Source organism: Pituophis catenifer, unplaced genomic scaffold, assembly GCF_029215685.1.
Source record: "Pituophis catenifer annectens isolate HBS135680 unplaced genomic scaffold, rPitCat1.0.hap2 SCAF_18, whole genome shotgun sequence".
Lineage (NCBI taxonomy): Eukaryota > Metazoa > Chordata > Lepidosauria > Squamata > Colubridae > Pituophis > Pituophis catenifer.
In genome coordinates this window covers 8,357,701-8,372,786 of record NW_027256898.1, presented here as the reverse complement: position 1 = coordinate 8,372,786, position 15,086 = coordinate 8,357,701, and the positions used below count along the sequence as shown (strand labels likewise).

Genomic DNA, 15,086 nt, shown 5'->3' with positions numbered 1-15,086 from the left:
AGCAATGAACTAAAGGGCCACCATCAGTGAGCTGTTGGACAGAATGACTTGGTCTGTTGTGTGGATGTTTGGGTGGTTTAGGGGTGGGGAATTTGTGGTGGGTGGGAGTGTGTTTGGGGATTGTTATGTGTGTTGGACCTGGTCTTTGGGTATTAAGTGAATTTTGTTGTATGGGTAGACTGTGTATACACGTACAATGATAATAAAGTTATCTATCTATCTATCTATCTATCTATCTATCTATCTATCTATCTATCTATCATCTATCTATCGTCGTGACTTACAACTAGGTTCCATTATGGTTGTTAGGTTCACACACCCTAACAATGGTCTTAAGTTGAAGACTAACTATACTAGCAAACTCAGGTAATGGATGCATCATACTGAACCCATACTAAACGCTATTGACTTTTTTTTAAAAAAGGATGCTCTTTGAATTTTACAGGGTGCCTAACAGCTTTAAAAATAAAATTCAAAAATTTCTCTTCAGTTTAAATTCAGGAGGGGCAGCCTGTTAAATGCTGGGCCCCCTTTCAGGAGAAATATTGGAAAAATCATTTCCCAAGCATTTCACATCTTCCAATTGGGCAATAGATGAATGATACAGTAGATGATAGATAGAAGACATAAAAGAGATAGAGACAAAGTTAGATACCGGTAGATGGATAGATAGACAGACAGACAGGCAGACAGACAGACAGACAGACAGACAGACAAGATAATAGACCGACCGACAGGTAAGATGTAAGATGATAGATGGATGGATGGATGGATGGATGGATGGATGGCTAGATAGAGATAGAGATGATAGGTAAATAATTAGATGTGTGAGAGATGATAGATAGATAGATAGATAGATAGATAGATAGATAGATAGATAGAGATAGACAGAGATAGATAGACAGACAGACAGACAGACAGACAGACAGATGTTTGAGAAAAATGATGGATGGATGGATATAATTACATGCGTGTGACAGAGATTATATAGATAGATAGAGAGAGAGATACCGTAGGTATAGATATATAGATATGTTTAAGAAAAATGATGGATGATGGATGGATGGATGGAGATAGAGATAGATAGATAGATAGATAGATAGATAGATAGATAGATAGATAGATAGACAGACAGACAGACAGTTTGAGAAAAATGGATAGATGGTGGGTGGATGGATGGATAGATATAATTACATGCATGTGTAACAGATTAGATAGATAGATATAATGATAGATAATTAGATGTGTGAGAGATGATTGATAGATAGATATAGAGATGATAGATAATTAGATGTGTGAGAGATGATAGATAGATAGATAGATATAGAGATGATAGATAATCAGATGTGTGAGAGATGATTGATAGATAGATAGATAGATAGATAGATAGATAGATAGATAGATAGATATAGAGATGATAGATCATTAGATGTGTGAGAGATGATTGATAGATAGATAGATATAGAGATGATAGATAATCAGATGTGTGAGAGATGATTGATAGATAGATAGATAGATAGATAGATAGATAGATAGATAGATAGATAGATAGATATAGAGATGATAGATAATTAGATGTGTGAGAGATGATAGATAGATAGATAGATAGATAGATAGATAGATAGATAGATAGATGATAGATAGATAAATGATAGATAGATAGATAGATAGATAGATAGATAGATAGACAGACAGACAGTTGTTTGAGAAAAATGATGGATGGAGGGTGGATGGATGGATAGATATAATTACATGCGTGTGTGACAGATAAGAGAGAGAGAGATTAATCACAGTCCATTTTGAATACACAGAGGAAAAAAAAGAGTCTTGAGAATTTACAAGCCAACTAAATCGGCTCAAAACAGAGTTTACAAAACATTTCAGGTGATCTTTGCACTGGGTGCTCCCAAAAGGAAAAAGGATTTATCCAAGGAAGATTTAAAAAAGAGATTTTTTTTTTTTAGGGGTGAAGGACCAACTGTCCTGATTGTTCATGTCTCGTCCCCCTCCCCTCTCCTGAGCTGGGTGTTTTGAATCATGGGAAAAGGAGAGAAATTTCCTTACTGTGGCCAGACTGGCTGGGTGGCACCGGTTTCTTGGAGCCCACGTTTGGGATGGCAACACCGTCTTTCTCCTTGGCGCTGCTCTCCTGCCCCACTTCTAGGACCTGAACCTGGGGCAAGGCTGCGTTCCACTTCACGATATACTTGGGCCCCAAAGGGACCAGACTGCTGATCTCTAGCTGTCCCCTGTGAGAAAGAAAGCCCAAATATTTTAAAACAACAACAACAGGATGGATACTCTCTGCTTCCAGGTCCATAACAACCAAAATAGCAGCCCAGGAAAATCTGCAAGCCACACTCCGAAATCCTCAAAGCACCGAGCAGATTTTGCAAGAATATAATTCTTGAATTGAGCTGTAAGACACACTGCAAAGACATGCAAGGGGAAGGAAAATACAGTGTTGTGGCCCGCCAGCGGATCTGGCAGCTGATTTGGACAGTGAGGAGGTTGGGGAGGAACGTGGGCCAGTCCTGGAGTCTGGGGAAGGCTCTGATGAGGACTCTGCGTCAGAGGCAGAGAGGAAGCCAGGGCCCTCTGCCGGTTATCAGCTGCCTTTGGAGTCGGACATCAGTGAGGCAGAGGAACAGCTGGAGCCTGTTCCCACTGTGCGCATGCACAGAGTTGCCAGACGAAGGGAACAGCTGAAGAACAAGGGGCGACTCAGGAGTAAAGCCACAGGTGGACGATAAATGGCACCTCTCAGAGGGAATAAAAGAGGAGCGAAAGGAGAGTGGAGTTTGCAGGAGACGATTAGTTCGTTTATTAGTGTGAAGATTTGCTTATCTGAGAGACTCCTTGCCAAGTATTTCCTTGTTCAGCGTGGCGCCTGGAAGCTATCGGCCTGGCAACTAGCCAAGGATTGATAAGTTCTGTGGTTGCAATTCACCCTTGAAAGACTGTTTGCCGGGACTTTTCTGGATGTGAAGTGCTAGGAATTCACATTAGCACTGTGAATGCACAAAAAGGGGTGTGGTTTTTTTTCGGGACAAGGAGTCTGTTCCGTGATTTGGTGAAGCCTAGGTCGGAACAGGTGGCAAGCAGAGATCGGACGAGCCCTGGGATGTTTGAAATACATCCTGGTTGAGGATGTATTTCACAACACCCTCACGCGAACGTGAGGATGTTGTGACGGCCATAGGTGCAAGACTGGTTGCGAGTCAGTTTTTTTTTCAGTGCGGTTGTAACTTTGAACGGTTCCTAAATGAACGGTTGTAAGTCGAGGACTCCTTGTAGAAAAACCCACACACGCCCCCAGACTGGAATATTGTTTTAAAAAACACAACAATGCAAAACGCCGCCACTGCTGGGTGCTACAGCCTCACAAATCAACACCAAGATGCTTCAAAGGTGCATGCATTCGCAGCCGTTCACACAACCACTGCACCCCTCTCTCCAACCTTCCATTCACAGCCTACCCGGTGTTCACAGGCCTGGCAAAGAGAAACATCAAAGGAAAAAGTCGTTATCTCATTCTCCTCCATTTTAATTTTAGGAAAAAAATTAAAATTCCTTGGCAGTTTGGAGCAGCTGAAGGATTTAATGCCAATCCCCCCCCCCAAAAAAAATTAATTCTTGCTTCTATTTGCATTCTTGGTTTGGGGCTCTTCCTCCCCATATAAAGCGGGGGACTCCAACCTTGGCAACGTTTAAGACTTGGGCAGGGGTGGGCTTCAAAAATTTTAGCAAGGGGTATTCTGCCTGGTTGCTGGGTGGGCGTGGCTATGGTGGGCGTGGCCTAGTCGGCCTCCTGCACCATGGTGTGGGGGGGCTGTTTTTGCCCTCCCCGGGCTCCGGGGGCTTTTCTTGAGCCTCGGGGAGGGCGAAAATGGTCTCCCCAGGCTCCGGAGGACCTCTGGAGGCCGGAAATGAACCCATTTCTGGCCTTCCCAAAGGCCCATTTTTTGCCCTCCCCGAGCCTCCTCGCATGCCCTGCACTTACCTGCATACAAAACAGGCCATGTGGAGACTCCTGGGAAGGGAGGGGAGGGGTGGGAGGGGCCAGGCAGGAGTGGGATTTGGGGGTTTTCCAAACTGCACAGAATCTTAGCTAGGGGTTCTCCCGAACCCTTGCGAACCCACAGCAGCCCCACCCCTGGACTTCAACTCCCAGAATCCTCCCCCTAGCCACGGAGGGGAATTCTGGGAGTTGAAGTCCACAAGTCTGAAAAGTTGCCAAGATTGGAAAGCCCTGTCCTAAAGCCTCCGACTCTGGAAATAAAACATTTTCCACTTTTTGAACAATACACCGGCCTTCTGGAGTGACAACCCGCCCCCCCCCCCATACACAAACACACACATTTGAGCAAGGAATAATTCTCACACGGTCTGCCAATAATTCTGCGCAGGGCAGAAAATTCAGACCTGTTTGCAGAGGCCAAAGAATGCCAAGGAAGGCCAGCAAAACCCCTTTGCATTTTAAATTTCTATTTCTGTTCGGACACGTGCTGGATCACAACCTCCCCGCGTGTGCCCTTCTCTCTGTGACACACAACTCTTGACAGGCACTCACTTGAAGTTGATGTTGGCGCACACTAACACGTCATTCAAAAGAAACACCTTCCGTTCCTTGGATTTGATAAGTTGACCTCGGTCGCCATAAACGGTCTCCGTCAGGGTCTCGCAGAATAATAGCTGCCGTTGCCCCGAATTTAACAACTGGGGGAAGGGAAAACAAAGCAAAACAAAAAATAAAATTACAAAGCAAAACGGAACCTTTTTGGCCTTATCCGAAAACGACCAGAGCGGGGGAAAAAAATCTCCGTTTTTAAAGGCTATTTTCCCTGGAGGAAAAAAGAAAACAGGAAAGAAAAAAAAAAAGAATAGGGAACCGTACTTCTGATATTGTTCATGAACCTGGTGGATTTAATCATTATTTGTTGACAAACTAAAGGCCAAGTCACAGAATGCTATGGAATTAATAGAATTTTTTTTTTTTAAATGAAAGGATTGCTTTGCTCGGAGGAAGCCAATTAAGGATGTGTCTTCATGGTTCAGATCGGAAGCAGGTTTTGGGAAATCTGCTTTGTTGTGTAAGCTGTGAAATGGATCAGCTCAGTGGGGAGGTTGTGTCAGATAGAGAGAGAGAGAGAGAGAGAGAGAGAGAGAGAGAGAGAGAGAGATAATGACAGAGAGACAGAGAGAGACAAAGAGAGATAGAGATAGATAGATAGATAGATAAATAGATAGATAGATAGATAGATAGATAGATAGATAGATAGATATGATAATTAGATGTGTGAAAGATGATAGATAGATAAGATAGATAGATAGATAGATAGATAGATAGATAGATAGATAGATAGATAGATAATGAGAGAGAGACACACAGAGAGAGACAGAGAGAGACATGATGGATAGGTGGATGGATGGATGATAGATAGATAGATAGATAGATAGATAGATAGATAGATAGATAGATGATAGAGAGACAGAGAGAGATAGAGATAGATAGATAGATAGATAGATAGAGATAGATAGATAGATAGATAGATAGATAGATAGATAGATAGATAGATGATAGAGAGACAGAGAGAGATAGAGATAGATAGATAGATAGATAGATAGATAGATAGATAGATAGACAGACAGATAGATAGGTAGATTGATGGATAGATAATGATAGAGAGAGACAAAGAGAGATAGAGATAGATAGATAGTTAGATAAATAGATAATGATAAAGAGATAGAGACACAGAGTGATAGATAGACAGACTGATAGATAGATAATGTTAGAGAGGCAGAGAGAGACAAAGAGATAGAGATAGATAGATAGATAATGATAGAGAGACAGAGAGACAGAGACAAAGAGAGATAGAGATAGATAGATAGATAGATAGATAGATATAATGATAGAGAGACAGAGACAGAGAGATAGAGATAGATAGACAGATTGATAGATAGATTAATAGATAGATAATGATAGAGAGACAGAGAGAGACAAAGAGAGATAGAGATAGATAGATAGATAGATAGATAGATAGATAGATAGATAGATAAGATAGATAATGAGAGAGACAGAGGGAGAGAGACGATGGATGGGTAGGTGGATGGATGGATGGATAATGATAGATAGATAGATAGATAGATAGATAGATAGATAGATAGATAGATATGATGATAGAGAGACAGAGACAGACAGAGAGAGACAAAGAGAGAGAGAGAGAGAGAGAGAGAGAGAGAGAGAGAGAGAGAGAGAGAGAGAGAGAGAAATGGTGGATGGATGGCAGACAGAGTGAGTGAGTGAGTGAGATATACAGTACATACATACAGTATATTAGCCAGCTTCAAAACCTTTTATTTATTTTCAAGTTAAAAGTTTGGTTTCCTGAAATGCAGCTTCAAAAAAGAGGCGGGAAAAAGAACGCCCAGGGAACTTTCTGCTTTTATTTTGGAGCCCAACACTAAAGCAAATTTTGTGGGTGCTTTAAACTCAAGGCGAAGGCAACCTCCGGGTAAACCTTCTGTTGTACGGGTAGTCCTCAACTTACAACAGTTCGTTTAAGTGGCCGTTCAAAGTTACAACGGCATTGTAAATAGTGACTTATGGCCATTTTCACCCTTATGACCGTTGCAGCATCCCCATGGTCATGTGATCAAACTTCAGACGCTTGGCAGCTGACTCATATTTATGACGGTCGCAATGTCCCGGGGTCACGTGATCCCCTTTTGTGACCTTCCGACAGGCAGAGTCCATGGGGAAGCCAGGTTCACTTAACAACCATGTGATTCACTTAACAATTGCAGTGATTCGCTTAACAGCTGTGTGATTCACTTAACAATTGCAGTGATTCGGTTAACAGCTGTGTGATTCACTTAACAATTGCAGTGATTCGCTTAACAGCTGTGTGAGTCACTTAACAATTGCAGTGATTCGCTTAACAGCCGTGTGATTCACTTAACAATTGCAGTGATTCACTTAACAACCATGTGATTCACTTAACAATTGCAGTGATTCACTTAACAACCATGTGATTCACTTAACAATTGCAGTGATTCACTTAACAGCCGTGTGATTCACTTAACAATTGCAGTGATTCACTTAACAGCCATGTGATTCACTTAACAATTGCAGTGATTCACTTAACAACCATGTGATTCACTTAACAATTGCAGTGATTCACTTAACAACCATGTGATTCACTTAACAATTGCAGTGATTCGCTTAACAGCTGTGTGATTCACTTAACAATTGCAGTGATTCGCTTAACAGCTGTGTGATTCACTTAACAATTGCAGTGATTCGCTTAACAGCTGTGTGATTCACTTAACAATTGCAGTGATTCGCTTAACAATTGCAACAATTCACTTAACAATTTTGGCAAGACAGGTGGCTAAATGAGGCAAAACTCACTGAACAATTGTCTCACTTAGCAATGGAAATTTTGGCGGTCATACGTCTGTACGGAAGAGGTGGGAGGTTCATCTCAGATCACTCTGGACGTTCCGAAACCTAGAGCCCTTAAGCGTTAAAATCGTTCTCTCTGCTTGCATGGCTCTTTCCATTTTAAGTAAACCCTAAAATTGTTCCAGGAACCAAACAGGACAGGGGTGAAATCTACTTAACTTACCTACTGGTTCGGAAGTGCACGTCATGTGCGCGTGCAGAGGGTAAAAAACAGGTTACTTCCTGGTTAAAATCAGGAAGTTCTCCGAACCACCGGCCGCCATCGCTACCAGTTCGACTGAACCAGTCCGAATCGGGAGCATTTCACCCCTGAAACAGGACTCTCACAGAGCCAACCAAAAGCAAAGCAAGTTTTCTGAACTTACATTAGTGGCCAAAATTATGGAAACCTTTTGGGAAAAGTCAGGGGTGAAATGTAAAATTTGTTACTACCGGTTCTGTGGTCGTGGCTTGCTGGTGGTGGGGGTAATATGACTGGGTGGGCATGGCCAACTTTTTTTAAAAAAAAAAAACTTTTCAAAGCATTTTTTCTAATGCCTCTGCCAATCAGGAAACTCAGCTGAGATCGTCAGAGAGGCTTTTTTAAAAATATCTCTCTGCCGATCAGGCAACTCAGCTGGGATCGTCAGAGACTTTTCAAAGCATTTTTTTTACCACCTCTTCTGCCAAGAGGTTGCAGAAAAAAATGCTTTAAAAAGCCTCTGACGATCCCAGCTGAGCTGCAGGATCATCAGAGGCTTTTTTTTTACTTTTAAAAGCATTTTTTGGTCAGAAGAGATTGTAGAAAAAATGCTTTTAAAAGTAAAAAAAAGCCTCTGATGATCCTGCGGCTCAGCTGGGCATGGTGGGGGGTGGGCAGGGATTTTTGCTACCGGTTCTCCAAACCACCCGCCGCCATCGATACCGGATCGGGTGATCCGGTCCAAACTGGGGGCATTTAACCCCTGGGAAAAGTGTATTTTTGAGGTTTGATGGCTAATAACATCACTTTTTTTTGGAGTTTCAAGATAATCCTATTCCACTGCTGGAATGGCCTGGGAATAGGTCAGATCTTAACCCAGTTGAAAATCTAGGGAGCCGACTAAAGAAACTTGTTAGTCAGAAGCGACCCAGCAATGAAACCCAGTTAATAGAAGCCATCATTCAATCTTGGTTTCACATGATAATAGCTGCAGAATTAAAAGACTTGGTTCACTCCACGGGAAGACGTTATCAGGCCGTCATTCATGCTAAAGGTTACCCCACGAAGTATTAACTGACATGGGGATCATTTTTGTCTATCTTGTTTTTTCTATGTGCTTCACTTTTCTTCTTTATACTCTCACTGCTATTCTAATAGAAAATCCTTCTTAAAAGTTATGGCGTTACATTCTTGATTAAATCATCTTTCCATGGATATATAATTTAAGAGCCTTGGTAGTACAGTGGTCTAAGGCACCCTGTTATTAAGCTGGTTATTAAGACCAGCTGCCTGCAATTACTGCAGGTTCGAATCTCGCCAAGGCTCAAGGTTGACTCAGCCTTCCATCCTTTCTAAGGTGGGTAAATTGAGGACCCAGTTTGTGGGGGCAATAAGCTGACTTTGTATAAATATACAAAAGAATGAAGGCTATTGCTTAACACATTGTAAGCCGCCCTGAGTCTCCGGAGAAGGGCGGCATATAAATCAAATTAAAAAAAATAAAAAATTTAATGGTACTACTCCAAAAAAAAGTGGTGTTATTAGCTAGTTTTAGAAAATACACTTTTCCCAAAAGGCTTCCACAATTTTGGCCACTACTCTAGAAGTCCACCAGATGTTTGCAGATGTCAACCACACTTGTGTGCTGGAAGTTGTCATCCGAAGGACATCCAGAAGGAAATTGGAACTGACCACTGGGCTGGGCATCCTGTTGAGAGTCACACACACCTTATGGAGATGGTTGCGTTCACTGACGCTCTTGGTCAGCTGCTGGATCTCAGCCACCTGGTCGGCCAACCTCTTCTGCTCGTTGAGCTTCTCAGCCAAGGTCTCCAGTTCTGTTAGGGCGAGCTGGAGGGACAACCGATCGGCATGTCCTTTTGGGGTGTTCTTCAGCATATCCTGGTAGGAGGGAAGACAGAACAAGGTTGGAAGCAGACCAATCAATTGAGGGCCATCTGAGTTCCATGCTCAGTTCCACTCCAGATGTTTCCTCAACGTGCCAAGCCAACCCTTTCCCTCTGCTTGGCGTAACCTAGATCCATGTTTCTCAACCTTACAAACTAGAACAGGGGTCGGCAACCTTAAACACTCAAAGAGCCACAAAGGCCCTAAATGGAAGCTCCCCGTTCAATTCTGGAGCCAACCGGAAGTCCGGTTCCCCCACCCACCATAGAGTCTCCTCCTAGCGCGGCATCCTTTTTCCTCTTCCTGTCCTAACTGAAAGCCCTATCAATTGTGGAGCTGACTGGCAAGCCGCAGCAAAGGGATGAAAGAGCCACATGCGGCTCCAGAGCCACAGGTTGCCGACCCCTGAACTAGAAGATGGGTGGACTTCAACTCAAGCTGGCTGAGGAATTCTGGGAGTTGAAGTCCACCCATCTTCAAATGGTTGAGAAACATGGATCTTGTCATGTCCCCGTCGGAGCCTGAATCTGCGGAGGAAGACGAGCCGGAACTGGAGCAGACGGAGATCGAGGGGTCGGCTTCGTTGGCTTTGAAGGAATATGGGGAGGAGCAGGCCGAGTCAGGCCAGGGCCTTTCAGCATTGGGACAGCTTGTAGGCAAGGAGGAACGAGGGCAGGATGACCAAGAGAAGCTAAGCAGTGAACATGAGAGAAAGGGCTCAGGTGATGAGCAAGGACTACTCCCTCCTGATCCGCGAGCATGGAGAATGGAGAGAAGGCGAGAACAGCGCAGACTGAGCCGGCTACTCGGGAGGAGAGTGCCCCACCCCTCTCCACAAGGCACACCTGGGTTACTGAAGCTTAAGGAGATGCTGTGGGGAGGGGCATTTGTCGGGAACAAACACTGAATTCATGGAGGATTGTGTGCCATTGCTGACATAGGACATTTACTGGACTTCTTGCTTTATTTCTTGCTTCCTGGATTAATAGCCTTGTTCCTTTGCTTCCTGAACTAATTTACTTATTTCCTTGCCCTGCTGGATTTCATGTTTTGCAGCCATTGTGCTCACAGTGTTGGGCTGGACTAATTGCAGCCAGAGGCTGCTTGAGGTTTGTGTGGGGGTTTGTTATCACTCTGTTCTGGGACTTGCCAGAAACGTGGGAGCATTTTGGGAACATTTGGAGCAATAAAGGGGCGGTTTGAATTGTCAGCTGACTGTGTTGCCTCTGTGCCGTGCCCGGGTTCAACACTGACCTAGATGGTTCTTCCCTAATTCAAGAACCCCAAGAAAACAAAAACGGTACCTGGAGTAGAAGAATAAACTGGGGGAACCTTTGAATGGGCTTCACCATCAAGCCATAAAGTGTGACACGGTCAAGACTGGCCATCTGCTTCTTCTGCAAAAAGGAAGTTATAATTGCTTGGTTGAGATGTGAAAACGTCTGTTTCTTCCTTCTCCAATGTATCTGTGGGCCTTTCATTGAGTTGTCACATCTCGGCAAGGCTTATCCTATTCAATGTCAACTCTGCCTCTAGGACCAGTGATGGTATTCAGCCAGTTCGGGAAAACCGGTAGTGGCGACTGGCGGGTGGGGGTGGGTGGGTGTGACCCCCCCGCGCTGCCCAAGCCCCTGCACATGCGCGCGCGACCCCCCTATGCCCTGTTTTGGGCCCAGCAGGCCTCCCTGAAACCTCCGGAGGCCAGAAAACAGCCCATTTCCGGACTTCCGGTAGGCCTGTTTTTTGCCCTCCCCAGGCTCTGGAGGCTTTCCCTGAGCCTCAGGAGGGCAAAAATGGATTCCCCCGGCCCTCCGAAGGCCAGAAATGGCCTGTTTCTGGAGTTCCAGTAGGCCAGTTTTTTCCCAGAGCTGCCGGGTGAGCCCTGCACTTACCTGGCATAACAAAATGGGCCGTGTAGAGACTCCTGGGAGGGGAGGGGTGGCCTGGGCAGAGCCAGCCAAAAATCAGCTGGCTGGCGGGAGGCCCACACACATGTACGGTGGAGCTGACCTAGAGGGACGGCTCACGTGCCTGCAGAGATGGCTCCACGTGCCACCTGTGGCACGCATGCCATTAAATTCGCCATCACAGGTCTAGGACCATCTTGCCAACTGAATGAATTCAGGATGGGTTGGAGTGAACCATTCTACTCTACAATTGTACCCTAAAGTGTGTTTTGGATCCAGGAATTCTTCAGCTGCATCCAATTTTGCAATATTTCTCCATTGTTTACCAAAAAAAAAAAACCCAATCCCGAATGAACGGAGCAGGAGATTAGACTCAAATTATTAATTTTTACACTTCTAAACTCAACGGCAGAAAGCAAACACAATTTTTCATTATATCCCCATTAGATCCTCACAATGCGTTCATATTCAAATGCAATTTAGCCGCAGAATGGATTAGTTAGCGAATCCAATTATCTTTCATTTCAGTCGTTGCTTTCCTAACCATCAAAACCGCCATCGCCCTTCTCAATAGCTGAAACTTCAAGGACAAGGGAAGACTTCTTCATCCATCAAAGTTCAGATGGGTTAAGAGATGGAGAGATAACCATCATGTGTCTGGAGAAACCGGGTTGAGAGATAAATCTCTATGACCACTAAACTAAAAATAACCCAGGGGTGAAATGCTCCCGGTTCAGACCGGATCGCCCAATCCGGCAGCGATGGTGGCGGGTGGTTCGGAGAACCGGTAGCAAAAATCCCTGGGCCCCCCCCATGCCCAGCTGAGCCACGGGATCATCAGAGGCTTTTTTATTTTTAAAAGCATTTCTTCTACAACCTCTTCGGCTGAAAAAATGCTTTTAAAAGTAAAAAAAAAAAAGCCTCTGATGATCGGGCGGCTCAGCTGGGATCGTCAAAGGCTTTTAAAAGGAAAAAAGCCTCTGATGATCAGGCAACTCAGCTGGGATCATCAGAGGCTTTTAAAAGAAAAAAAGCCTCTGCTGATCCGGCAACTCAGCTGGGATCATCAGAGGCTTTTAAAAGAAAAAAAGCCTCTGACAATCAGGCAACTCAACTGGAATCGTCAGAGGCTTTTAAAAGAAAAAAAAGCCTCTGATGATCCGGCAACTCAGCTGGGATCGTCAGAGGCTTTTAAAAGAAAAAAAAGCCTCTGATGATCCGGCAACTCAGCTGGGATCGTCAGAGGCTTTTAAAAGCAAAATGGTTTTAAAAGTTAAAAAAAAAAAAAGTTGGCCATGCCCACCCAGTCACATTACCTCCCCACCAAGCCACACCCACAGAACCGGTAGTAACAAATTTTACATTTCACCACTGGAATAACTCCTTGATGGGTCTTGCCCCACAGTCCAGGGCCTTTGTGATGTCCATTCTTCTTACCTTGAGGAACTCCAAGAAAGCAGGTTTGGTCAAGCAGGCCTTCTTGATTAAGGACATGGCACTGGTGAAGTTGTTGACGTATTCGCTGTACACATCCAAGACCATGGACTTGGAGAACTTTGGAGAAGAAATGGAGGACAGTGAGACCCCAAGATTCACTTCTAGAGTCCCTAGAAGGTTCGGAGAAGTCAGATCTTTTGAGACGGGCAGTCATATTCCACGTCTAATCATTGCTCACCGAGGCCACGAAGAGGTCACCGATCTTCTCCATGGAGTCCCACTCAACCACCCGTGAAGACAAGGCGATTTGGAACATGGAGTGGCATTGGAGGATCTCTTTGACCCGGAAGAAGACCACTTGACATTTCCTGGCACTGAGGACTTTGGGCTCCATCTCCATCAAGGGGTTCCTATAATCCTGTTTGGAAGAGGGCAGGAGACACCACTGATAACCCATCCATCTTTTGAGTTATCATGTTGATGTACAGGTAGAGTGGTGCAGTGGCCTAGACGTGGAGTTCTCGCCTCACAATCAGGAGGCTGGGAGTTCGATCCTAGGTAGAGGCAGATATTTCTCTCTATAGGGGCACAATGAGAATATATTTGCTGAATATAACTCCGTACTGGTGACAGGGAGGGCGTTCGGCCAGTAAACATTCATCTCCATTCAGTTGCCCAGACTCTACCCTACAAGGGATTATGGGGTCATTAAAACTTTCTATAAAGTTTTATAGCTGACTTTGTATAAATATACAAAAGGATGAAGGCTATTGCTTAACGCATTGTAAGCCGCCCTGAGTCTCCGGAGAAGGGCGGCATATGAATCAAATTTTTTTAAAAAAATGGAATTGATGTACAGGTAGTCCTTGATTTACAACCATTCATTTAGTGATCGTTCCAGCAGTTACAGTTACAACAGGACTGAAAAAAGTGACTTATGACCATTTTCCACACTTATGACCGCTTCGATCATGATCAAAATTCTGATGCTTGGCAACTGAATCATGTTTATGAAGGATCGCAGCGTCCCGGGGTCATGTGATCCTCTTTTGCGACCAAAGTCAATGGGGAAGCTGGATTCGCTTAACAACTGCGTTACTAACTTAACAAACTGCAGTGATTCACTTAACAACTGTGGCACGAAAGGTGGTAAAAGGAGGCAAAACTCACTTAACCAATTAAGAACAGAAATATTAGGCTCAATTGTGGTCATAGGTCAAGGACTACCTGTATTACAAAGCCAGAATCAACAAGATGTGAGGTTTGGCTTCCCACCATTGGCCAAAGGGGCACCCAGAGAGCATCTCTTCAGAGGAGCCAAAAAAAAAGTCAAAATACCTGTAAAATGCGCCTAAGCGAGTCCACGTAGCTCCTCTCACTCTGCACAATGGACCCCAGGATGTGACGACGTATCACCTGGGAGAAAAAAAGAGGCACAGAATTAAGCCCACAGGGCAGCTTGTGGAACTCCCCGCCACAAGAGGAGATTTGCCAGCTCAGTAGTGTTTGTCTCAAAAAACCTCAAATGTCCCCTGGAGCAGCAGTCACCAACTGGTGGTCCGTGGACAACTGGTGGTCCACGAGAAAATTTGGGTGGTCCGCAGAAAAATTATTTGCATTTTTTTATATTGCACTAAATCAGGGGTCCTCAAACAACAGCCCCTGGGCCGGATACACGCAATGATATGTTTGTGTTGCTGCAGAGAGTCTCCCCCTTCGGGGTCTTTTTGTGTGGGTCGGAGGGGGGCAGAAATTCTGACTTGGGGTCTGCTTCAGACTCCTGGTGTGGGGCTTTGGGCGAAGGCTGGAGGGAAGTGCCGCTGGTGGCAAAGAGCCGAAGGACCTTGTTCCAGTGGGATTGCATTATGGCCTGGAACTGGGCCATATGAGAACTCCAGGCGCCGGTACCTGGCCTTGCACTCCCGCAGGTCTTCCCTCTGCTTGGAAAGCCTATGTTCCTAGTCCTCAGTGAGGTGCTTCTGCTGAGCCTCCTTCTCGGCCAGATCCAATTTGAACTGAGCCAGCTGTTTTGCCAACTCTTTCTCATGGTGGCCGCTTAGCTCCAACAACTGCTTCCTGTTGGGGCTCCAAGGAGCCCAGACGGGGTGGGGAGGAGTGGCTGGGAGGGGAGGGGCGGGTAGAGGCCGACGAGGCGCCAGGGTGGATTTGATTTAAATCGAGTTGA

At 44.8% G+C, this 15,086-nt stretch overlaps 1 protein-coding gene across 4 annotated transcripts in view; it reads right to left on the bottom strand.

The window, feature by feature from the left end:
- The window catches only part of ARHGEF10L (Rho guanine nucleotide exchange factor 10 like), an 88,369-nt gene that overhangs the window by 36,576 nt on the left and 36,707 nt on the right, over positions 1-15,086 (bottom strand). For 2 of the 4 annotated variants that reach the window (XM_070956254.1, XM_070956252.1), the window contains 8 exons: positions 14,240-14,317; positions 13,140-13,319; positions 12,902-13,018; positions 10,862-10,954; positions 9,378-9,551; positions 4,574-4,719; positions 3,480-3,494; positions 2,065-2,249 (listed from right to left, as the gene is read on the bottom strand). In XM_070956254.1, coding sequence (XP_070812355.1) covers positions 2,065-2,249; positions 3,480-3,494; positions 4,574-4,719; positions 9,378-9,551; positions 10,862-10,954; positions 12,902-13,018; positions 13,140-13,319; positions 14,240-14,317 — 988 coding nt within the window. The remainder of the gene's footprint in view (positions 1-2,064; positions 2,250-3,479; positions 3,495-4,573; positions 4,720-9,377; positions 9,552-10,861; positions 10,955-12,901; positions 13,019-13,139; positions 13,320-14,239; positions 14,318-15,086) is intronic. The other 2 variants (XM_070956251.1, XM_070956253.1) reach the window with 1 other exon arrangement.